Source organism: Asterias amurensis, chromosome 20 (assembly GCF_032118995.1).
Source record: "Asterias amurensis chromosome 20, ASM3211899v1".
Classification (NCBI taxonomy): Eukaryota; Metazoa; Echinodermata; class Asteroidea; order Forcipulatida; family Asteriidae; genus Asterias; species Asterias amurensis.
The window spans coordinates 932,200-958,242 of record NC_092667.1 but is presented as its reverse complement, the minus strand read 5'-3'; the positions used below and the strand labels follow the sequence as shown (position 1 = coordinate 958,242).

Here is a 26,043-nt window from a genome sequence, read left to right as displayed (position 1 = left end):
TCAACAAATTATAATCAGATACCTTCATCATACTACACAATATAATCAACGAAGTATAATCAGAAATATACCTTCATACAAGATAATCAACTAAACATCAGCAAAAATACATCAACTACAAGACAATCATAACAAAGTATAATCAGAAATACCCCCGCTGCAAGATACAATCAGAAATACCTCCCACCAACTACAATATCAACAAAGTATCACCCATCAACAAGATCATGACAAGGTATAATCAAAAATACCTCCGATGCAAGATAATAAGATACAATCACAAATATCTCCCATCAACTACAAGATCAACAAAGTATCACCAGCAAGGTCCGACTACAAGATAATCAACAAATTATAGTCAGAAATACATCCATGCATGAATGCTCCATCAACTGGGAACTGCCGTTTAAAACCGGCAGGGCGTGGCCGTGCGATAAAGGCCCGAGCCAAACCATGAGAATTTTCTTTCGCAAGGCGGGGTGCATGGATTTTTTCAAGCACAGAATCACACGGAGAGACACCAATGCATATTATTTCCCTTTTGGGGGCGGGATGATGAAAAATTTTCAGTCCCCTGGGGCCGATGAATCCATGTCAGTTCTGACCTGGTAGTTTTCACAAATTAATAACAGTTTTTTTTTTGCAGAATTGAAGGCAAGGTCTTGGGTGGAATATTAACTGGTAGTTCTTAATCTACCCGAATCCTCAAAATTAACCCTAACCAACCCCGACCCCTCAAAATTTAACCAACCCCGACCCCTCAAAATTAACCCTTACCAACCCGACCCCCAAAACTTTCATGGAAACACACAGAGGAAGAGTCCTAAAGACCTTTGTGCCGCCATTTTGATTTTCTCTCATTTAAGTCAATGCAACCAAACTGAGGCTGGAAGGAGAATTGGTATGGTTCCTTTTTGCACAATGAATTACAACACCCGTTGTTGTTATTGGATACAGGGAACATGACCAAGATGGTGGCAGCGTGACAAAGGTCTGTATAACGTATTGCTTGGGGTGTGTTCGGTGGTGCAAAACTTCCATAGTTACGGGTTGTTTGACTTGCATTATAGATAAATGCAAGGTTAGGCCTACTGGTCCATTCTCCCATCATTGAATGTGACCACACAGTACATAGTCAACCTAATGCTCACTCAATCAATGTCCGAATAAGGTCTGCTGATTATTTCGACTCCATCTCTAACGCTCTAGTTCGCTGAAAAGATGTTTAAATTTCGAGACTCTTGCAGTAAATTGCTAGAATCATAGATACCCATGGCTTGTTATTTATGTATAATCGTCCTTTTCGTTAATGTTGTCAATGACAGATTGTTTCAGGTTTCATAGATCAGTCACTATAAGGGAACAATACATGTCTCTCGTTAACGGATAGACAACGGTTTCAATGGATTGTGATTATTTTTTACAAGAATGAACACAATAGTTTTGAAGGCTTTTACTTGACATAATGGTCAAACTGATTGATTGCTAAGTCATTAGTTTTTGACACTGCGCTTATGTCATCATCGTTAACGTTTAACAAGTCATCTCTGTGGAGGGGAAAATTGATAATGATTTGTATTTAGTTCTAAGGCGCTGAGGCACAGTTGAATGGTTAGTAAACCTGCTTATGGATCAGGTGAGCTTTAAAGGCCCTGGACACCTTTGTTAATTGTCAAAGACCAGTCTTCTCACTTGGTGTATCTCAACATATGCATAAAATAACAAACCTGTAAAAATTTGAGCTCAATCGGTCATCGAAGTTGCGAGATAATAATGAAAGAAAAAACACCCTTGTCACACGAAGTTGTGTACGTTTAGATGGTTGATTTCGAGACCTCAAGTTCTAAATCTGAGGTCTCGAAATCAAATTCGTGGAAAATTACTTCTTTCTCGAAAACTGTGTCACTTCAGAGGGAGCAGTTTCTCACAATGTTTTATACCACCAACCTCTCCCCATTACTCGTAATCAAGTAAGGTTTTATGCTAATAATTATTTGGAGTAATTACCAATAGTTTCCACTGCCTTGAAGGCTTGAATGAGGTGAGTGAGATGGCGTTTCTGATCTAGGTAGAAAGCTTATTCCACATATTGGGGCCATATACAAAATATGTTCTCTCTGCAAAAGTTGAATAGTGAGTTCTTGGCACAACAGAAAGGGAGCAAGAGGTAGACGAACGAAGATGTCTTTGTTGAGATCTCAATTCGAGCATGTCCGTGATATATCCAGGGGCATATGCTTAAGCACGACAACAGTTCGCCTATTTTACACATGTTACTGGCAACATTTTTATGTCATAATACATTGATTGTGACTGGTATTTAGCTGTTGTTCACTTAGCATAACAATTGAGTGGAGTCTTGGCCGGTAATCTGATTTTACTAAGCAAGGATTGTTTTGCTTAAGCAGTTTGTGCTTAAGCAGCTCTATGAAATTGGGCCCAGGAGCTTGCTTATGGTACGCTTTATACTTTAGGATAATAACTTTGAAGATGATTCTTTGAGAGATGGGGGTTGCATTGTTGAGCTCTTACCAAGACCACGCCCATTTGTAACCGATAAACCTGTCATTTCTTTCATATAAATGACTAGCCCAAAGATGATACTGTCCGAAACTATCGCCTTGGCAATTAATCAGTATGAGCAATTGGTGCCAGGTTAAAAGACTTCAAACCTATTGTGTTCATTTTAACATGATGAAAAACAATCACCATAAAAAAAATTGGTAGCCGTTAATATGAGGCACTTATTTTTCCTTTGGAAATTATCACCTTCGAATGTGAAGTAATCTGTTTGTACTCAAATACAACAAAAAGGTTACATATTGTCATAATTATTTAGTTTTTGGGTACCTCGCTTGGCTGGCAGTAATACAGTATTTTTGAGATGGTCTGCAAAATGTTGGCGAGCAAACTGCTGTGTGTTGTTGGTATATTTATGATGGCAGACTACGCTGCTGTAAACGGACGGTGTTGGAAGAAGGCCCCTACTGGAGGGACACCCACCGGAGGGACACCCACCGGAGGGACACCCACCGGAGGGACACCCACCGGAGGGACACCCACCGGAGGGACACCCACCGGAGGGACACCCACCGGAGGGACACCCACCGGAGGGACACCCACCGGAGGGACACCCACCGGAGGGACACCCACCGGAGGGACACCCACCGGAGGGACACCCACCGGAGGGACACCCACCGGAGGGACACCCACCGGAGGGACACCCACCGGAGGGACACCCACCGGAGGGACACCGCTATGCCCTCCTACTTGGAGCCAGTGGCAAGACAAATGCTACAAGATGCATGGTGCCGACGTAACATGGGAAGAGGGAAAGCAGATTTGTGTTGCGTTGGGTGGGGTGATGGTTGTCCCCCGATTCGAAGGAGAGGTACAACACCTCATCAACATGTGCAGTTGCTCCTGGTTGTGGATTGGTTGCAACGACATTCAAACTGAAGGTTTGTTCACAATTCTAGAAATAATGTTCAATTATGATGTAGTCCTTATGTTTACTTTATTTGTTGACAAATTAACAATACAATGCTAAAATGCCACACACGGTTCAGGGCTACAGGTAAAATAAGGACAATCTAAAGTAAGAGGAAATAGTTGGCATTCCTTTGTTTGGGAGTTCCAAAGTGCAGCGGCTTTTGGCATATTGTATTGTTAACAAGAGACGTAAATCTGCGTTCAAATCTTGAAAGACTTGTGTGTATCGAAAACGAGAAAACAACTGGAACGAAGACTAATTGTTTCAATGAAATCTTAATCTTCTTTCGAGGGACACATGATCATCCAACTAACGATATTACAATTCAACTAAAAATTTAAGAGAAACGAAGTATAATGGGAAAATGCTTGCCTAAATGTTGAAATAATTATTTACTTTTAAAGTAAATAATTGGTGTTCACCAAAATAAGAAGATTATATTCAAATGAAAACTTTAAACCATTAATTAGAAAGTCCTTCCATAAAAAACACCTGAAAAGGTGTCAAGACAATTCAAAGTTGAAGACATTGTGTTTTGAAGATCCACGGTATGATCGTCTTGTGTTTTGATAGCCACAATCATTATAAACCACGATGAATTAGAAGGAAATAACAGCGCATGGACCTCCGGCTCGGACCGTGAATATGTATGAGGTATAGTAATATCCGTTAATACATACCCACGTGATCGGGTTTTGACCAATCAGAGTCTAGAAACTGTCAAAGGTATTTATTAATGTGCACAAATAACCTTGGTTTTGTTTGTTTTCACTGAATCATGATCATAAATTCATTTTTTTTTTTAAATAAAACGTTCACTGAACAATGTTCATTGAAAACTATAGGCTATTTTATGGTGGCCCTGAAGGGACACAGCCAGTCGTGAATATTTTCGCGACGTCGTATATTTATTCACGACAAGTCGCGAATATTTTCGCGACGTCGTATATTTATTCACGACAAGTCGCGAATATTTTCGCGACGTCGCGAATATTTTCACGACTAGTCGCGAATATTTTCACGACTAGTTGCAAAATTTTTTTACGACGTCGTGAATAATTCTGCGACTAGTCGTGAATAAATTCGCGACTAGTCGTAAATATTTTTTCAGTAGCTTGAGTGTGTAATTCTTACACGGCACGCGTAGAGAGCCAAGCTATGAAGATTGTAGCCACTCAGCTATGTGTATGGGGCCCATGTTTTATCCAGTAGAATTGTTATCGAAGTTCGAAAAAACAAAGTTGGAAATAAGAACGCAAATTGCTCTAACATTTCAGGTAAAAATTGTCAAATTTATTTGCTGAAATTGTCAACACATTATAATTAAACTTATCATTGGGTTGTTTGTAAAATTTACCTCGGGTGACATATAACGTTATGTTTTATCTGAAGAGTGAAAGTGCCAACGTTTATTGCCTAACATAGGATAGCCTACTCCTACTAAAGTACTAGTAAAACTATAACGTCAGGCCTCGTAGGCCTACCGTAAGGGCCATACGTCAACGTTAGTTTTGTTTAAATAACCCACCATCGATTTGCAAGAGTCGGAATTCTCCTCCGGATCCATGAAGGTATTCAATAAAATTCACGACATTGCAAACAAATTCGCATACGTCTGCGCACATATTCGCGAATTGTTTCACGACATTGCATTCATGTGCGCACATATATTCGCGAATTGTTTCTCGACATTGCATACGTGTGCGCACATATTCGCAAATTGTTTCACGACATTGCATATGTGCGCACATATTCGCGAATTGTTTCACGACATTGCATACGTGTGCGCACATATTCGCGAATTGTTCCACGACATTGCATACGTGTGCGCACATACTCGCGAATTGTTTCACGACATTGCATACGTGTGCGCACATATTCGCGAATTGGTTCACGACATTGCATACGTATGCGCACACGTTCGCGATATGCGATGTCCCTTCAGGGCCACCATACAAAGTAGTTACTTGCCGAAATGGCGTCCAGTGGGATTTCACATTCCAGCCCGAGTTCCGCATCTTGCGCCTTTCGGCGCTATATTATCTTTGGTCTATACGGAATACACAGTTGTCAATTATTACTCACGGCAGCAGGGTGGACCGCTGAGAAATTTCAAATGCGTACCAAGAGTTACAAAACTGTTTTGTTGCCTAGATTTTAGGTTCGATATCAGTATACGTATAAGTATATCAGCATAAGGTTTAGTATAGATAATGCCTGTATTTTGTCAGTTTTAATGTTGCAGTGGCAACCCCAGGGTGAGTTTGCGTGATACTCGTCCTACCCGAGTGATCGCGGTCAAAAGCCATAGAGCCCGGCTTTCAATTATTCCAGTACCTTCTTTCAAAATAAAGGACTTTCGGCCTTTAGCTTTCTTAAAGAATGTATAGGCCTACGCACAGTTGTGCAATGCCGTTATGAAACCATACAGGCCTTGCATTTTGTCTTTGGTACAATGCTCTTGTCGACTTTTGCACATTTTCAACTTAGGCTAGCTCAAAAGCAATTTTCATCTATGATGAGGGGCCAAAATGCAATCATAGAAGAGCATGAACGGGTTTACGGCGACGTTGGGAATCATCCTCAAAGGTTTTACGGGGCCTCTGCACAACGACAATTACAAGATTTCTAAAACAACAGATGCTTTACAAGGGGTGACGTTCAAACACAGTTCAAAGACATGTGTGGGGAAACCACATGTTGCCCTAAAATCAATAAGTATGTTTGTGCCGGGCGTATGGGGCTCAAATGTAGGTTGCTCAAATGTAAGACGTTTTGAATAATATTTGCAAAGAGCGGTTTGCAATAATGAAAGTATGTTTGAATAATTTGCGCAAAGGTCAGAAAATTACGATGTTTAATGTTGTACATAATGGACGGGTGGCTTTAGGTTGCTCAAATGAAAGTGTGTTAAAATATTTGCAAAAGGTCATAAAACATAATTATGGCAATGTTTAATGATATACCTGCCGAGCGGTTGGCTCTTTTGTTGCTTAAAATGAAAGAATGCTTGAATAATTAGCAAAGGTCTTAAAAATATTGATTTTTAATGTTGTACCTGCTGAGCGGATGGCTCAAGGTTGCTCAAATGAAAGATTGTTTGAATAATTTGCAAAGGTCATAAAAAATGACAATGTTTAAAGTTGTACCTGATGAGCGGATGGCTCAAGGTTGCTGAAATGAAAGAATGTTTGAAATAATTTGCAACGGTCATAAAAATGAAAATGTTTAATGTTGTATCAGATGAGCGGATGGCTCAAGGTTGCTGAAATGAAAGAATATTTGAATAGTTTGCAAAGGTCATAAAAATGACAATGTTTAAAGTTGTACCTAATGAGCGGATGGCCCGAGGTTGCTGAAATGAAAGAATGTTTGAATAATTTGCAAAGGTCATAAAAAATGACAATGTTTAAAGTTGTACCTCCTGAGCGGATGGCTCAAGGTTGCTGAAATGAAAGAATGTTTGAGTAAATGGCAAAAGTCATAAAAAATGACAATGTTAAAAGTTGTACCTGATGAGCGGATGGCTCAAGGTTGCTGAAATGAAAGAATGTTTGAATAAATTGCAAAAGTCATAAAAAATTACAATGTCTAAAGTTGTACCTGATGAGCGGATGGCTCAAGGTTGCTGAAATGAAAGAATGTTTGAAATTATTTGCAACGGTCATAAAAATGAAAATGTTTAATGTTGTATCAGATGAGCGGATGGCTCAAGGTTGCTGAAATGAAAGAATATTTGAATAGTTTGCAAAGGTCATAAAAATGACAATGTTTAAAGTTGTACCTAATGAGCGGATGGCCCGAGGTTGCTGAAATGAAAGAATGTTTGAATAATTTGCAAAGGTCATAAAAAATGACAATGTTTAAAGTTGTACCTGATGAGCGGATGGCTCAAGGTTGCTGAAATGAAAGAGTGTTTGAATAAATTGCAAAGGTCATAAAACATGACAATGTTTAATGTTTTACCTGCGGAACGGATGGCTCATGGATGGCTCAAATGTAAAATGGTTGAATAATTTTCAGGTCATAAAAATGACAATGTTTAAAGTTGTACCAGATGAGCGGATGGCTCAAGGTTGATGAAAGAACAGTTGAATAGTTTGCAAAGGTCATTAAAATGACAATGTTTAACGTTGTACCTGATGAGCGGGTGGCTTTATGGTTGCTGAAATTTAAGAATGGTTGTATAATTTGCAAAGGTCATGAAAATGACAACGTTTAATGTTTTACCTGCGGAGCGGATGGCTCAAGGTTGGTCATTTGTAAGAATATTTAAATAATTTGCAACGGTCATAAAATTGAATATGTTAAATGCTGTGCCTCATTAGCAGCGGTTGGCTCAAGGTTGGTCTGTGTAAGAATGTTTGAATAGTTTGCAAATGTCATAAAATGACAATGTTTAATGTTGTACCTGGCGAGCGACTGGCTCTGGGTTGCTCAAACGAAAGAATGTTGGTTTAATTTGCAAATGTCATAAAATGACAATGTTTAATGTTGTACCTGGCGAGCGACTGGCTCTGGGTTGCTCAAACGAAAGAATGTTGGTTTAATTTGCAAATGTCATAAAATGACAATGTTTAATGTTGTACCTGGCGAGCGAATGGCTCTAGGTTGCTAAAATGAAAGAATGTTGGTTTAATTTGCAAAGGTCATAAAATGACAATGTTAAAAAATTAATGTTGTTCCTGCCGAGCGGATGGCTCGGGGTTGCTCAAATGAAAGAATGTTTGTTTGAATAAATTTTTAAAGGTCCGAAATGAAAGAATGTTTGAATAATTTGTAAAGGTCATAAAAATGACGATTTTTAATGTTGTAATTGCCGAGCGTGTGGCTCAAGGTTGGGGAACTCACATAAAATAATGTTGAATAATCTGCCAAGGTCCTTAAAATGGCAATGTTTAATGTTGTACCTGCAGAGCGTAGGGAAGGCTCAAGGTTGTCCCACTGAAAATGTTTAAGCAACGGTACGGCATATGTACCACATCTGCGGCTATACAAAAAATAGAATAATCTCTATTAATTAGTTGATAGCAATGACTGTTGAGATGATCGTCAGAGTAGGTGAATTATGGTGACAAGTTGAGATAAATAAGCAGGAGTTTGACATGTTTCAGCCTTGAAAGTTAACAAAGAATTGTGTAAACTGAACGAAACTTAAAGTCACGTGGAAGTGGTATTTTTTTTAAATAAAGCTTTTGTCACTAAAATATGTGTTTTTATGAGAGGAATGTGAATAAAAAGTTAACTAAGGTTTAAAAATATTAGTTTTGATTGTATTTACAAGTTTACGAGTAGGCCCCGACCCGAGAGGGCGCTGTTCGTGACGTAATTCAAGGCGCGATATTTGAAGAGAAAATTTGTAGTCAGGCCCCCGTACATTACGTCTGGGAACATGGCACATCAAAACAAATTTAGACACGATTTTACACACATACGTACATTGAAACTTGAACATGTTGAACGCCTAGTGGTTTTTACAAAAGCTATTGCTGCTATTTTTATTTAACTATGCGACTTTTTAGTGACCAAATGGGTTGTAAGATGTGGGTCTGCCCATGGTCTGCCTACGTATTATTATAGAAATACGGCCACGGAGCAGACTGCACGCACGCACTATGGCTGCTGTATAATGTGCGGACGGTCACATAGGACCTGCACGCACGGTGAATCGCATGCGGTACCAACAAAAAATCGTGTCACTTGGTAAAAGCTAAAAACATACCCTCAAAGTTCAAACTTACCCGAATTTTTTTACGTTTAGCAAATGCTCCTCTGGGTTCGTCACGTCTTTCAGATACCTTCTTCGACTTCCCACTAGCTGGAAAAATTGTTGGGACGGCGTCGTGTTTAAGAATGGCTCTTCTCGTCATGTCAAATGAGTGGTGTATCCCGGATTCGAAGCACGACGGCTCGAAGTGTTCGCTGCATAGTGCTGAAAAAGACGTCGGACCGGACCACTTTGCTCTAGTTAATCTGACTTTCGCAGCCCACAACCGCCTATACTTGGGATCTGCAGGAAACAGATGAAGACTGACCCCATCTTTAGTTGTTTTGCTGCATCCAGCAGCAATACACCTGGTCGGCATTGCCGGAAAAATGCCAGAAAAAAAAACTTGTTCGCAGCGTACAAACTCACGTCTTAGAATTACATGTACTTTTGCACGTGTGTTTATCTACGCATCGAGGGGGGTCTATGTTTGATCGAAAAGGGGTAGGCGGAGTCGACCCCCCCAAGCACTTAATTCATTTTTTTAACATATAAATCGTGACAAACAATTACTCAAAAAATTGTTTTATTGTTAATAAACATATACTCTTATGTTTAAAAGAAGACAAAAAATCCTATTTCCAGGTGCCTTTAACTGGGAGCCAATGTAATTGGGTCACATGGAAACAGGGCTGGTGTGGCAGCCACCTTAAAAACCATGGGCGCTACTAAACCGCAGGTCACGGACCTCTGCAGGTGTGCCTCTCAAAATCATTCAGACACTACCCGGAGGTGGAAAATGTGTCATGGTTGCAGGGCACCGTGAAGCTGCTTCGCGACGCGGTGACGAGGAAAGACTCAAATCCCCAACGGCTGATCTGGCGTGTTTTGTTAGAGCGGTGAGGGCTTCCCCATCGCAGCTGGACCCAGTATTGGAGTAGCTAGAGGGTGTATTTGGGTGAGGGATGGGTGAGATATGGGGCAAGTATTGGGGTGATAGTAGCCGTATCATGTGGGAGGTACCGGGGTTAGGAGGCAAATCGCTTATACCCATACCTAAACCCATGTGGAATCTAGAGCACTGTGCGATGGCGGCGATGCAAATAGTTTACTAGTGGGGTGGAAACTTGAATCTATTGCTGAACAAAAACAATGTGTACTTTCCTTTACAAGCGTTTGCTGTAACGAAACTTTTTATTTGTGATTGACTTGCTGCAGGTACATGGGTGTGTTTGGATGGTGAAGGTACTAATGATGTGCAGGACAAGATATGGGCGGAAGGTGAGCCAAATAATGACGGCGGCAACGAAGATTGCGCTGAAGGCTGGGCTGCAGGCTGGAATGATATTCCTTGTGACATAAGACGCAGTTTAATATGTCAGCGTTCCGTATGAGCAACACTGTAGCTCCCACGAAGGGTTGCCCAATATTCTATTCTGGGCAAGTATTTTTTTTGTTGAAAGGACACATTGCCTTCAAATTTCTCAAAATGTTGCAGTTTGGATTAAATTGTTCATTTTTTTTTTAAGAGTTGTTCATGCACAAAACACTATTTAAAGTCCAGTTTCTCTCAGAACAATTTCGCTTATTACCTTTTTGAATCTTGCTATAAAGTTCATTGTGCAGTAAGAGCTAACAAACTGTTAGATTTGGTTATAATAATAACTTTATGATTGTGTAAAAGATAACTTTAGCAGTTGATAAAGTTACAATTTTGATAGAATGAAATGACGTCATTGTTTAAAAGAAGTTCAACAAGAAGGCAGTTTTCTAATGTTTGTTTTATATTCAAATTTTAGAATAAAATATTACTACAACTTTGTTTTCCTTTCTTGAAAGAAAGCCTATGAATTTGAAAATAATAATTTAAAAGTTGCTTTTGGAAGCTCACTTATTATGTGAAGGTTTTGCAGATTATTGTATTAATCTTTTCCGGAAACTCTTTTCTCCGGCTGCCATCTTAATTTTTTTTCCGGAAACTCCATAACGAATAAAATACTTCTTCTAACATGGAGCATATGCATTCCATGTATACGCCGTGTACTGGAAACACTTGACGTTGTTCAGAAACGTTTTGAAACAATAATATTAATTCGGTTGGAAAGCCAAAGCTAAAATGATTTCATTTGTCAGAATCTACTCCACGTCATCAAAAAGGAAACTCCTGAACAAGTCCCTTGTTGGTCAAAGAATTAAGACGCTTGGTTTCTTTGTTCAACCCCCAAAAAAGAAAAAAATAATGACATACATTATTGAAGGTATTCTGTATTTCTAAACGCCCAACATTCTAATTAAAATCACAGGAATGAATGACTTCCTTAACTACTTTAGGTTTAAAGTTTCTGACCATTATCATACTGCCAACGTCTTGGTCATGTTCCTAGTATACAATAACAGTACTAAATGCTAATATTCACTGTACAAAAAGAAACCAGATTATTTCTCCTTCTAGTCTCGGTTTGGTTACATTGGTATATGGACGGGAGGACATAAAGATGGCCGTACCTTGATAATGGTCTCGAATGACGTTTGGTTTTGTGATTTCGCATTAAGGTTATCTTTTTACATTAAATATTCTGAAAATGTTTCAAATATAAGTTGAGACATTCTTTTTGTTTTGTAAATAATGTCCTAAGTTAATAGCTTTGATCGTGTGAGATTTTAATCTGTGCTTCGCAGGGCCCAACTGAAAGCACACAAAAACAACTTTACTAAGCAAAAATAGGCTACCAGCCAGAACACAATACAGTTACCATTACGCTGGTACCCAAGTCATTGCTTGCATTTAGCCAAACAATTTGTTAAGCATAATTCCTTGCTTAACATCTTTATGAGGGCCTATTTCCTGGCACTGCTTATCGTAAGGAAATAATCGGCGCTTACGGAAACAGGGATTCCGCGCTTACGGCAAGCTTACTTAACGGGTTAGCATGGAATTTCCGAAGAATAATGATCGCAAGCGCAGAATTCGGCGGTAAGCAGAGCCATGAAATTGGGCCCAGTTAAATCTTACGGGGAAAACACTTTTGAAAATGTGTTCATCCTGCCTGAAAGAGCAAGTTGGTTTAGTCTCAATATTTCAGCAACTGACTACTTAAGAGTACACTACATTGAATAAACAAACCAGGGCCCAATTTCATGGCTCTGCTTACCGTAAGCACAGAATCGGTGCTTATGGAGAAGCAGGGATATCCGTGCTTACGGCAAACGTTTTTAACGGGTTAGCGGCGAATTTTGGCTTCTGCGCGTGCGTACTCCGCGTTACTAGGGATTCTACGCTTACAAGGCTAATGCAGAAATTCGGCGCTTGCACGTAAGCGGGGAATCGTGATCGTAAGCGCAGAATTCCGCGGTAAGCAGAGCCATGAAATTGGGCCCAGCTCTCACAGAGCCATCATCTCAAGTTTTCAAGAAGAGAAAATTACGTAACGTAGCCTATCCCTCAGACAAAACTGATAAGTGATACTTAATTGAATAATATTCGTGATATTTATGTTTTACATTACTCTCTCAGCACTGTAAGCTCAAAATAAATTACATTATGCACAAAAACATGTTTTACTCAACCTTGTAAATGAATAGTGTGAAAAATTAACCCGAACCAACACCATCTCTTTGAAATAAACCCCGACCGTTCACAACCCCAACCCCTCAAAATAACCCCTAACTAACCCGACCTCTGAAAATAAACCCCAACCAATCCAGACTCCGACAGGCACACATAAAACGATATTGAGCGATTACCAGCCCCGAAACTTTTCTAACAAAGTGAGCGTGCCCAATTTCAAGGTGATAATGGGTGCTCTATATGGGCTACGGTTAGTAACAACTGGGGGCAGTCTTTGCACAATAAAGACAGGGGACCAGTCTATTTTCTGACCCAGACGTTTACAGAGTGAAGTCGGCCCGTTACCAGTCGCAGAATAATGGGTGCGTTCGTTTAGCTTCCCTGGGTCGACCCCGGTGTGTGGCGTGTTTTTTTTCCAGGACAAACGTGTGCAGATAATTACCCACGTCCTGGAAAAAAAACCCGCCACACACCAGGGTCGACCCAGGGAAGCTAAACGAACGCACCCGTAGTGTGAACTGAAATAAAAACATAATTGATCATACAACAATGTATTGTACAAAAATAAATGGTAACAGCGAAGACAAGATTTGAAACCATTTTCTCTCGACTTACCAGGACATGGTTGAGTGTTGCAGGCAGCTGACTGGAACGCATACCCAGTGCAATTTAAACCTCCTCCTGAAGGGGCGGGGTTATTGCATTTACGGAATCGACCGTGCATCCCCCCTGCACAAGACTGAAGGCAGGCTCCCCACGCACCCCATTCTGACCAAGATCCGTCCACTTCAAGATAAAACACATTTTTACATATATATCATTACACTTGCAGGCTGTAATTAGCAAATTAATTAGCCAAAACATTATAACTTATTTGTCTTTTCAAATGCTATGGGTGGCATGGTTGACTTGTGCGTAAAGCGCTCGCCTCTCACCAAGGTGACCCCGTTCGATTCCCGGCCAGGGACATTTGTGAGTTGAGTTGTGTGTTGGTTCTCTGCTGTGCCACGAGGGTTTTCCAGACATCCGGTTTTCCTCCCTCGGGAAAAACCAAACATTTTCGATCTTTGGCTGTGCTCCGTGGTCATAATGAATGGGTTGATGTGGCTGGCAGCTGAATGCGCCCTTGCATGCCTGCTTCTCGAACACGTTGAAGCCGCACCCTTCGCAATTCAGCTCTTAGCTGCGAGTAAGGATGATTAGCCCCCCAAATTATTATTATTATTTTATTAAAATCCTACCTTTAGGCCTTTTACAGAAAAATAGTTGGTATTCTGAAGTTTGAAGGTTGGAACTTGAGAGGTTTCGCAAGTGTACGGATACACATACAGATACCGATACGTCAACACTTTGTGTGTTCACGTGACGCGTATCCGCGACTATCGTATTTTGCATATTCACGTTAGCAACGGATACGGGAGCTCATACACGTCTTAGATAAACGGATACGGTTTTGCAGACTTTTATTTTTATTTTTGTCCCAGATCAAAAACATTTACCAGTGAATTGCTTTCACTGGTATCGTGCTTGATATAATATGGAAAACTGTTAGCCATTTGCAAGAAAGAGATGAGAAAATACAGTGTATAAAACACGGGGTCTCTCTCTCTATATATATGGTCATGTTTGTCAGAAAAACACTCATGATGAAATACGAGCACACTCAAGTGAAACATATACCTATAGTTTGCGAAACAAAATCCAAACACGCGGCTCCGGATAAGGTTATAATATCCGTATCTGTATCTGTATCTGCACGCTTGCGAAACCTCTCTACTTGAATTGAGACTCACCAATACTGGAGTTTTGGCTGCTGAATAATGTAAAGCCATCATCCACGGTCGTCACTTCGGGATCAGTACCAGGGCTAGCTGTGGAAGCATCTTGGGTGACGGACAATCCACCAAAATCAACTGTAGTGGGGACAGTATCTGTAACTATGACAACAACAGGCAAACAAATATCATCAATTCAATTCAATTCAATTCAATTAGAACATACCTCATTTGAACATGGAGGTATCATCCTAGAAGCCGAGGCTTGTGATTGATATGCCGGTTGCAATTATACAAAACAAAACAGGATAAACTGCACCAAATTGTAAAAGAAAGAAATAATAACTGTTACGGTAAATAAAACATAGTCATCAGGGAGACAGGCAGCTCCATTTTTTTTTTACAGAATTTTAATCAATTTAAAGTTAAAAACTTGGGTAGAGCTTGTATGCCATTTCGATGAATTTGGTACCAGCACAGATTGTTTTAGAAGCACGGAGAATGTGCGCACAGGGCCTTTCAGTTTGGCGGGGAGGAAATTGCCAAAATAAATGAAACAAATCGGTGCGAGAAGGAAAAACTGAAGTGAGTTGGTTACTCATTATGTGCAAAATTTCGGGCAATCACCATTGCACTGCGCATGTATATATTTGTTTGTTTGTTCTGGAGACCAAGGAAAACAACAACAAAGGGAGAATAAAAGGACTCCATTATAGGGAAATTCTAAAGACCTCGGTGCTCCACAAGAAATTTTGTGTACAAAGTCTATGTTTCCCCGTTCTCTGGCAGATGGATCTATATAGACGTTTCTTTTGCAACGTCACAGCCCGAGTTTTTGCCAACCCAGATTGGAAAACTATGGAAAACCATAAGTGCAAATCAAGAATATATCGCTATTTTTGGTAACAATGTAACCAAATTTGTTGAATTTGTTAAAACAAAACAACTAATTATGAGAGGTATTGGAAGTTTGCAGAAAATGTTGAATTTGGTTAAAACATCTGTTTACACGATTAAGTGTTTTACTAACTTTTGGCTGACCATGCCAACCAAGGCGATTTGTTTATCAACAAAAGAAAGGTCTATACCTTTATCATGCTGCCTCCATCTTGGTCATGTTCCTTATATCGAATAACAATAATAAATGCTATCGTTTTGCAAATAGGAACCAGGCTATTTTGTTTTTCCAGCCTATTTGGTAACATTGTATATCAAGATGGCTGCACTATAAAAAAAGGTATGTTGTATCAACACGACAATAGGGACTTTTCGTTTTCGACGACGGATGGTTCTGCGACGGTAAAGATGACATTTGGCGTCATCTGCGCATGCGTCGGCTTTGAGGACGGTCGTCCCTCAATTTCTACGACAGTACTTAGGATGAATCTTCGCTGTGCTGAAAACGACAACGTTTAGCTGAACAACCGTCGCAGAACCATCCGTCGTCGAAAACGAAAAGTCCCTACTATCGTCACTACCGGTAATAAAACACATCTTTCCATTGGAAATGCCAATTACTTCATTTCAAGGTTGCTTTATGTCTGATGCTTGTCCTCAAACGTTTGCGGCTCATTGCTTTCTTACGGCTACTATTGGAACATAATCGCTAATTGTAGTAATAATATTGCTAATCGGTTTGTATAAAAGCGCTCCCCCAAGGGCGTCTCAAAGCACTTCCAACTCTACTACCACTGGTCACTGATGGGTCATTTAACTCATTCCTTGAACCATCTCAGCTCCCCTGGGAGTACCGCACTGCCAAATAATGGGTGCTTTCGTTAGCTGCCCTTGGTCTACTCCGCGGTGCTCGCTCGGGTGAGCCCCTGACAAGAGCTAAACGAACGACCACTCACCGCTCTCGTATTGACGTCATTTACCTGGAGCCAGCCCCCAAGTGACCCACTCCACAAGCAGGGCAATGTGGGCTGACATGGGTCCAATTTCATGGAGCTGCTTAAGCACTTAATTTTGCTTAAGCAAAAAATCCTTGCTTAGTAAAATCAGATTATCGGCCAAGACTCCACTCAATTGTTATGCTAAGTAAAACAACAGCTAAAAACCAGTCACAAGCATTACATACGACATAATTGTTGGGCCAGTAACATGTATACAATAAGAAAGCTATTTTCGTGCTTAAGCAATTATGTTGCTTCAACAGCTCTATGAAATTGGCCCCTTGGTGAGCCCCCGGAATGACGTCAAAGCTATTCGAACGCACCGGGGCAGTCCAGGGACGACCCAGGAAAGCTAAACGAACGCACCCAATATTAAGCTAATCACTCGCAAGTACCATCCTCCCATGGGTGGAAAGAAGCAATTGCCTTGCCCAAGGACACAAGTTAACGACTGTGACTCGAACCAACACTCTGCTGGAGTTCGGTGCTCGGACCCGCTCGGCCACGACATAGTTATGGCATAATCACTCTTAAAGACACTGGGCACGATTGGCAATTGTCAAAGACCAGTCTTCCCACTTGGTGTATCTCAATAATATATGGATTAAATATTACGAACCTGTGAAAATTTGAGCTCAATTGGTCGTCAAAGTTGCGAGATATGAATAAAATAAAAAACACCCTTTGTCACACGAAGTTGTGTTCTTTCAGACGCTTGATTTCGAGACCTAAAAATCTAATTCTAAGGTCTCGAAATCAAATTCGTGGAAAACTACTTTGTTTTTCTCAAACTAAGTTACTTCAGAGGGAGCCGTTTCTCACACTGTTATATACTATCAACAGCTCTCCATTGCTAGCTACCAAGTAAGTTTTATGCTAATACTGGTTTTGAGTAATTCCCAATAGGGTCCAGTGCAATTAATGGCAAAAACAACTTCGGGTTGGAAGCCTACACATCAGCTGAAACATTTCATTTCGAAGTAATGTGGCTTTATAAATGAATTTGAGAATCGTTACTTAAGTAACGCTTCTCATATTATGTTTTCCGAAAGGAATTCTTCTTCTTACGTGGACGTTCAGAGATTCGGTAGTATCTAAAAAACGCGACAAGCTATTGAAATTTAAATGTTCACAGTGCATGTTAGGTTTTCGTATACCAACCAATGTTATCTACTTTGCCTATAATTACATGATAAAGTTCAGTTTTTGATTATCGGAATGATAGGTGAACTATATCATACATGTTATAGAATGAAAAGAAACAAAACTTGGAATAAACTTGATGTCCAAAATAATTTGTTAACCGAACATTTGAAATTATTTGCTGCCGATAAAACCATACAGACGATTCATTTAAATGCATTGAACACCTCCGACAATTGGCCCGAGTATTGTCATTTAAAGTGACCTGAAAACAATTTGTTCTTTCTTTAAACATTAGAGTGTCTGGACAATAAAATAATTTTTTTAGTAATTGCTTTTAACGATAATATGTGAACAAAAAAAGTTGTGTGGGGTGACTCCGCCTACCCCTTTTGTGACGTCAATCGAGGCAGGATGGTGACGTCATTATGGTGAGATTACGAATTACTGAGATAATTCAACTGTGGATGAAAACATCCTGAAGATAGAATGATGTCTTCCAAAGATACTTAGGGTTCTCGGCATTTTCAAGATGATCTTCGGATTGGTGTGATACCAAAGTCACATCCGTATAAACTCTAAAAGGGGTTACCCTGTATCAGCCCTAGGAAGTGGCAACGGCCTCTGAAAAAACCCAAACAAATGTAGCCCACACCTTGAAGTGGCCTTCAGGCCTTGTGTGTCTGGCGACTTGCATAAAAAAAAAAAAAAAATAATCCCGATGGAAGGCAACATCTTACTTTTGGATGTCGTCATCCCAAGATAAATCATCTCAAATGTCGTCATCCAACGTTTATGATGTAATTCATCATGGAATAAAAGAGGATCTCAACATGTCGAATGGCATCTCTAGGCCTCCGTACATACCGGTACTGTCCCTTTTCCAAGTATGGATAATTAATCATAACCACGAGTGCTATTGATGCGCCCAGGGACACCCCATCGGGTCATGGAGGAATCGGGTGTACGGTTAGAAATTCGTGTCTCCACTACTCGCTTAGACTTGTGGACAAGTCGTTAATGGTCACACGCGGTGAGATTGTGGCGGTGCTCTCGCGAGATCACTGCTCTAGCGCAACTGCTGGTTGCCGACTTCTACTCCTCGTTTAATAGGACCGTAGTCGTAAGAGCAGTAGTCTCGCGGGGCCAGCAGTCTCGCGAAAACACCGCGGGAATCGCTGGGAGAGCCGGAACGCTATCACCGCGACATACACTTAACGACTTGTCCACAAGTCTACTACTCGCTGCATATATGTAGTAGAAATTCACACATGTATTCAGCCACAGTTACCAACATTACCAAAATAAACAAGGCTAAATAAACAGCAACAATTCTGAATTTATAATTGTTTGTATGCAGTTTCAAAATAAGCTGCAGTTTGGCATATATCCGATAATGAACATTGTCTGCTTCTACGAGCGAAGACAAAGCATTTCACATTCCATTTATTTCAAGGAATAACTATGGTATCAACAACTCACAAAATAATATGTATACAAAAATCATAATTAAAATCATACTGGAATTAGGTTCGGTGTCCGGGATGGATTTGTGAAAAACCATCTTCGCTCTACGAAACACTCTTGTACAATTTACGGTCTTAGTGGGGACTTTCTGCAGACGCAATTAAGATGAAAAATTATGAGATGAAAATAATTTTGTACAACACTTCAAGAGATTTTACTTGTTGCGAATTCGTCTGGAGAAGGTTCGGTGAGACGAAGAAGACACAGAAAAAAATACCATTCAATAAAAATAGGGAAACCCAATTTAAAACATGCTGGTGCAGTTAAACCAACAACAAACAAAACAAAACAAAACAAAAACAGAACAATGAAAAACAGACACAACCAAAATTAGTCCTTGAAAACCTGTGACATAAGATAATGGTGAGAAAAAGTCACACGTATACTCCGAGATTCATCGAATCTTAATATAATCAACGGTAGCGTACTGGTAATCGATACTGCAGTGTTGTGGTATATGGAAGGGGTATATTAGGCGAGCATTCGTGCAAGGATTCTATCTTAAAGGCACTGGACACTATTGGTAATTACTCAAAATATTTGTTAACATAAAAACTTACTTGGTATAACGAGCAATGGAGACGACCAAATGAGCTCAAATTTTCACAGGTTTGTTATGTAATGCATATATCTTGAGATACACCGTGTGAGAAGACTGGTCTTTATTAATTACCAAAGGTGTCCAGTACCTTTAATCAAGTTGTTATAAGCTTAATATAAAACAACAGGTAGTTCAGGGAAGTGGAAGTATTGGGTTGAACAACATCAAAGGTGCTGTTTTGAAAATGTAATACCTATAACTGTGTTTTGTCGTTACACAATTAATATGTAGACAGTCATTTTGCTTTCTCCATTTATAAATTTGTGTTTTTACATATAATTTAGCAGGAAAGTTCAATTCAGAACTGAGAAAACTCTTACATTAAAAAAATCTATCCGCGGTATTAGAATATAAAGCAATACACTTTCTATACGAACATCAAAATCTAACAGATAAACACACATGTATTGATTCATCATCATGCAATGCCTCAGATCCCATACACAAAACATTAACTACAATATGTCAGCATTCTCGCTCAACGGTTTGCAAGGTCAAGGTGAATATTATTTTATTTACAACCTTATTCGGTTGGATTCGTTATGAAAACAAAAACTACATTAAAATTTACAAAATACATCACATGGATCCAAACAACCTTTTGAAATCGAATGATCTTATTTTTCAATTGAATGCTAAACGAAAGAAATGTTATGACTTTCTCTCGGAGCCTGAAAAAGCTTTTTTTTTAAGGATACAATCTCACCCCCTTTACGATATTCCTTGCGCCCCTTTAGTTTACAATCGACGCATCTTCCTGTAAAATTTAGCTGAAGGAATTCTTATTTTCCATGGAATTTGACTAGACGTGTAGAAGACGAACTACGGTGGTTCAGTCAGTTTTGGGCAGTCGCTGATATAAATGCATCCATCATAACTGAAAGTTTGCCCACACAGTGCGGCAACATTTTTTTCAAATAGTTACCTGCAAACTGTTAAATCAGTCGACTAAACGTGGCAAATTTTATCTCCAAAGTTTGTTAAATTTTGAGAATTGTGCGAAAACTTAAGAGAGACATTAATATTAGTTTTGGTGATGGCTAAGCTAAACATGAACATATTGATCTTGATGATGGTTTGGATACATGAGGTTTCACTTGATGTTTGCCCAAGACGTTGGCATCAATGGATGGGGTCTTGTTACTACATCCTTGACGGTAAGATGGAATGGGATACAGCCTACAAAACCTGCCGTCGTCCCGGTAGTCACTTAGTGATACCAGACTCCGAAGATGAAAACAACCTCATCAGAGGATTGCTGGAGAATTACAAAGATGCTATACCGACATCTAAAGTATGGATTGGGTGTAACGATCTTAGCCAATATGGCTCGTGGGAATGCTTTGGTGAGGAGAGCAAAGCACCAAATTACACCAACTGGTCTGGAAATGAACCGACACAGAGTAGAGACCAACGATGTGTCAGATTGCATGTGAATGCTGGTAATTGGGGTAATCTCAATTGCCTTGGTTTGCTGTTTGCAATGTGTGAGCTGCGCTACACGGAGCCGGTATATTGCTTGCCAATGGGTGCAGATGGGCACCTTCAGTCACAGTGCCTCATCGGTCACACCATAAGCAGCATGGCAGTCCAAGGTGTTACTCAGTGTGGTAAGGCGTGCTGGGCAGAGCCACTCTGCAACTCCTTCAATCTCTTGATGCAAGGACGGGGCAAACACATTTGCCAATTGAACAACGCAACACGTGGAGAAGTATCTGGTGACACAACCAACTCTTCGATGGGAAATTGTTACTACTTTGACTTGTAGTTTCAAATGGCTGAGAGGTTTTTGACAAAACCCAACACTAAACACCAACAATTCTAGAAAAAAACTATGAACAGGCGAAGCAGATATCTCAAGATTTCTCCAATTGAACCATGTATTTGCTCTAAGACTGAACATAGAATTAAAGGACACCTCTAGATGGACATTTACAAAATCACTTTGGACACAATCCCGTATCGTGAGTAAAAACTTCTTTAACATTGCATCGCAATACTTACAAATTGACCAGGCAAATGGTGTTTTACATTGATTTACACGAGGGCGTAATTAAGAGAAGTTGCTGCACGGACACTGTTGGTAATTACTCAAAATAATTGTTAGCATAAAAATGTACTTGCATGGTAAGGAGTAATGGAGAGCTGTTGGTCTAAAATATTGTGAGAAACGACTCCCTCTGAAGTAACGTAGTTTTTGAGGAAGATATTTTTTCTAACTCAAATTGTAAAAGACTTCATACATGAAGCCTTTTATTAAGCATCTGAAAGCACACCACAATTAACGTGTGCAACCAGGTTTTTTCTTTCATTATTCTCTTGCAACTTCGATGACCAATTGAAACCAAATTTTTCCAGGGTTTGTTGTTTTATGCATATGTTGGGATGCACCTATACTGGAGAGAATACCTGGTCTTTGACAATTACCAAACGTGTTCAGTGCCTTTGATTTTTTGAACCGTTTTTGTTGATTGGTTTAAAGGCAGTGGACACTATTGGTAATCACTTAAAATAATTTGTAGCACGAAAACGTACTTGGTAACAAGCAATGGAGAGCTGTTGATAGTATAAAACACTGTGAGAAACGGCCCCCTCTGAAGAGATGTAGTTTTCTAGAAAGAATGAATTGTCCACGAATTTGATTTCGAGACCATATAATTCAAGTCAAGCATCTGAAAGCACACAGCTTCATGTGACAAGGGTATTTTTTCTTCCATTATTATCTCGCGACTTCGATGACCAATTGAGTTCAAATTTTCATAGTTTTTTTATGCATACGTTGAGACACACCAAGGGGAAGACTGGTCTTTGACAATTACCAAAGGTGTCCAGGCCTTTAAAGGCACATGGACACTATTGATAATTACTCAAAAACAAATTGTTAGCATAAAAACTTATTTTGTAACAAGTAATGTAGAGCTGTAAAACATTGTGAGAAACGGTTCCCTCTAAAGTAAGTAGTTTTCAAGAAAGAAGAAATTTTCCACTAAATTATTTGAATTTGATTTTGAGACCTCAGAATAAGATTTTGAGGTCTCGAAATCAAACATCTGAAAGCACACAACTTCGTGTGTCAAGAGTGTTTGTTTCTTCCATATCTTGCAACTGCGACATTCTATTGAGTTCAAATTTTCACAGGTTTGTTATTTTATGCATATGTTGAGATACACCAAGTGAGAAGACTGGTCTTTGACACTTACCAATAGTGTGCAGTGTCTTTAATCCTGAAGTAGATTATACAATAAAACAACCTGTGAAAGTTTCATTTCTAAAAGGAGAATTAACGTTTTTAAGATATTGCTGACAATCTAGAGCGGTGATGTCCAGGCATGTATGAAGAATAATCCGTAATGGGAGACTTTGGAACGCTAGGTGGTAGCAGACTTAACAGGTAAATTTCAATTGTTTACGTAGATCTGAGCATGCGCTCATGACCGAGAACAATGGAACTTACCTGTTAAGTCTGCTGCCACCAAGCGTCCGAAAAGCCTCCCATTGGAATACACAATCTGAGAAACGTTTCATGCAGAAACGTTTCTCATATTAGAAATGTTTTTAAATAACTCGCTGTATAACCACATCGAAAGTGAATTGTTTCTCAAAATACTGTACATTGTCAACAACTGCATTAATTTTTACAGAGTACGTTTTCATTGTCACTATTTGTTAAAGACACTCTAAGAACAGCCTTCTCACTTGGTGTATCTCAATATGCATATAATAACAAACTTGTGATTTTTTTAAAGCTCAATATTGGTCGTCAATAATTAAAAAACAAAAAAAAACAACACCCTTGTCACCACGAAACAGTGTGCTTTCAGATGCTTGATTTCGAGACCTCAAATTCTAATTCTAAGGTCTCGAAATCAAATTCGTGGAAAAATACTTCCTTCAGAGGGAACCGTTTCTCAAAATGTGTTATACTGTCAACAGCTCCTTATTACTCGTTACCAAGTAAGGTTTTACGCTAATAACTATTGTGAGTAATTACCAATAGTGTCCACTGCCTTTAATTAAAATTTTGTTTACTAGCTTTTTGAAGGCCAATCATTTGCAGGAAGCCAGTCATAGACAATACATGGCATTTCATTAGTAACATTATTTATTGTTTTGTGCTTGGCTACTTTGTGTTTAAAGGGTTTTGATTATACCTTCTGTAGATTTGTTTGCCATGACATGAATCCCTCAGTGAATTTCTGCTTAGCATTTGTAGCAAGATATCAGTCACAGACTGTACACAAATAACCTTGTATTTTTACTGTTTATCATTTTCTGGTAAGCACTTCTGTTCTAGGGCTAGATAGCTCAGTTGGTAGAGCGCCGGCACGTTAATCCGGAGGTCGTTGGTTCGAATCCCACTTTAGTTAATTCTTTGTTCAACCCCCAAAATCTACCCAGTCAGTTTCCTTTGTGGTTTATATTGATATCTGAAACAAAAAGTCGCATCCCCTTAAGATGATCCCCTAGCTGCCGCTTCCCAGGTTGTATCGTAATTTGGGTGTGATCCCTGGCTACACGGCAGTTAACGGTTGTATGGCTTCCGACTGGCACCCCCGAACAAAGATATTGACAAAATAGGGACACCGCCAATATAGGGCTAGATTGCTCAGTTGGTAGAGCGCCGGCACGTTAATCCGGAGGTTGTTGGTTCGAATCCCACTCTAGTCAATTATTTGTTCAACCCCAAAAATCACTTCTGTTGTGCTTATCTGATTTTGTACAGAGAAGCAGCCAAATGACTATGCCCCTGATTGAAATACATTGTTTCCTAACCCGGGAGATTGTTAAATTATTTACAGTTGGTAATCTTCATACTTTAGAATAATCAACAAATTGTCACCATAGATACTCTCTTTTTGTTCCCCCTGTCTATTTATTATTTAAAAGTAGCTGAAATATATATATATCAGTTCTACTATCGGCAATTTAAACATTAATATTTCATAAAAGCCATTGTACACTTTAATCGGTACAGAAAAAAAAGTTCACAGATTGACAAATAATTTACAGCGTTTACAGAAGGAAATGATGAAAGACTTCTCTTGAAATATTATTCCTTGAAATGCTTTACTTTTTGAGAAAACATTAAAACAATATCAAATCTCGATAGCGAGAATTACGGATTTATTTTAAACACATGTCATGGCACGGCGAAACGTGCGGAAACAAGGGTGAGTTTTCCCGTTATTTTCTCCCGACTCTGATGACCGATTGAGCCTTAATTTTCACAGGTTTGTTATTTTATATATAAGTTGTGATACACAAAGTGTGGGCCTTGGACAATACTGTTTACCGAAAGTGTCGAATGGCTTTAAGGATGAAGAGGTCAAGCTGTATTAACTTTGCCCGACGCTGATGGAAAAGGGGAAAAGGTGATTTATAATAAAAATGCTAATTGTGTATTCATATTGCTGTCACCTCGTGGGAATAGTCTAACATTATACGCTTTAGAATTGAAATGCCGCGAGTTCGAATTCAACCGAGATGCCTATAATAGGTTTCTGTTTATGACTATGTGTTTAGAACTACATAATAGACATGCGTTTCGTTAAAGGCACTGGACACTGCTGGTAATTACTCAAACTAACAATTGTTAGCATAAACAAATTTGGTAACGGGCAATAGACAGCCATCTTGACTTTCTCCTATTGATGTCAATGTTACCAAACCGAGGCTGGAAGAACAAAATGGTCTGGTTCCTATTTGCAAAATGATTATTAGCAATCATTATTGTTTTTCGATGCGAGGAACATGATCAAGATGGAGGCAGCATGCTAAAGGTCTATGAAGAGCCGTTGATAGTATAAAACATTAAGAGAAACGGCTACCTCTGAAGTACCGTAGTTTTTGAGAGAGAGGTAATTTCTTTCTCAAATAATAAAAGACTTCAGGCCTTAAAAGCTGTTATTATTGGCGTATGAAAGAACACAAATTGTGCAACAAGGGATTCTTTTCTTTCATTATTCTCTCACAACTTCGATGACAAATTGAGTTCAAAATGTCATTGTTATTTAATGCAATATGTTGGGATATGCCAAGTGAGAATACTGGTCTTTGACAATACCAGGATATCCTGGGGTGGATTTCACAAAGGTAGTCCTAACTTAGGACTAGTCCTAGGCAATGCTAAGAGATAGGACTGGTCCTAAGTTAAGACCAGTAACTCATCCTAACTTAGGACTGGTCCTATCTCTTAGCATTGCCTAGGACTCGCCCTAAGTTAGGACTACCTTTGTGAAATCCACCCCTGTGCCTTTAATGAGAAAAAAACCTATGAAAGCTTACCCGTGGATTCGCCAAACGTCATGCAAAGAACCTGCAATGGAGAAAGCAA

General features: G+C 39.5%; 2 protein-coding genes across 3 annotated transcripts in view; one reads left to right on the top strand and one right to left on the bottom strand.

Annotated features, from left to right (window-relative positions):
- LOC139952553 (uncharacterized) overlaps positions 1-26,043 on the bottom strand; it is a 52,475-nt gene that overhangs the window by 24,857 nt on the left and 1,575 nt on the right. Inside the window, exons 2-4 of one of the 2 annotated variants that reach the window (XM_071951722.1) lie at positions 25,995-26,025; positions 14,562-14,705; positions 13,384-13,554 (exon numbers count right to left, since the gene is read on the bottom strand). In XM_071951722.1, coding sequence (XP_071807823.1) covers positions 13,384-13,554; positions 14,562-14,705; positions 25,995-26,025 — 346 coding nt within the window. The remainder of the gene's footprint in view (positions 1-13,383; positions 13,555-14,561; positions 14,706-25,994; positions 26,026-26,043) is intronic. The other variant, XM_071951723.1, reaches the window with a different exon arrangement.
- LOC139952554 (C-type lectin domain family 4 member M-like) lies at positions 2,897-10,594 on the top strand. Its single transcript, XM_071951724.1, has 3 exons — positions 2,897-2,969; positions 3,249-3,461; positions 10,419-10,594. The coding sequence occupies exons 1-3, from the start codon at positions 2,897-2,899 to the stop codon at positions 10,592-10,594; spliced, it is 462 nt and encodes a 153-aa protein (XP_071807825.1).

Excerpts from the sequence above, each read along its gene's own strand:
- LOC139952554 (XM_071951724.1), top strand. The coding sequence starts at position 2,897 with ATGTTGGCGAGCAAACTGCTGTGTGTTGTTGGTATATTTATGATGGCA. Across the intron at positions 2,970-3,248 it reads CGCTGCTGTAAACGGACGGT|GGACACCGCTATGCCCTCCT; the intron begins GTTGGAAGAAGG and ends CACCCACCGGAG. Across the intron at positions 3,462-10,418 it reads CAACGACATTCAAACTGAAG|GTACATGGGTGTGTTTGGAT; the intron begins GTTTGTTCACAA and ends GACTTGCTGCAG.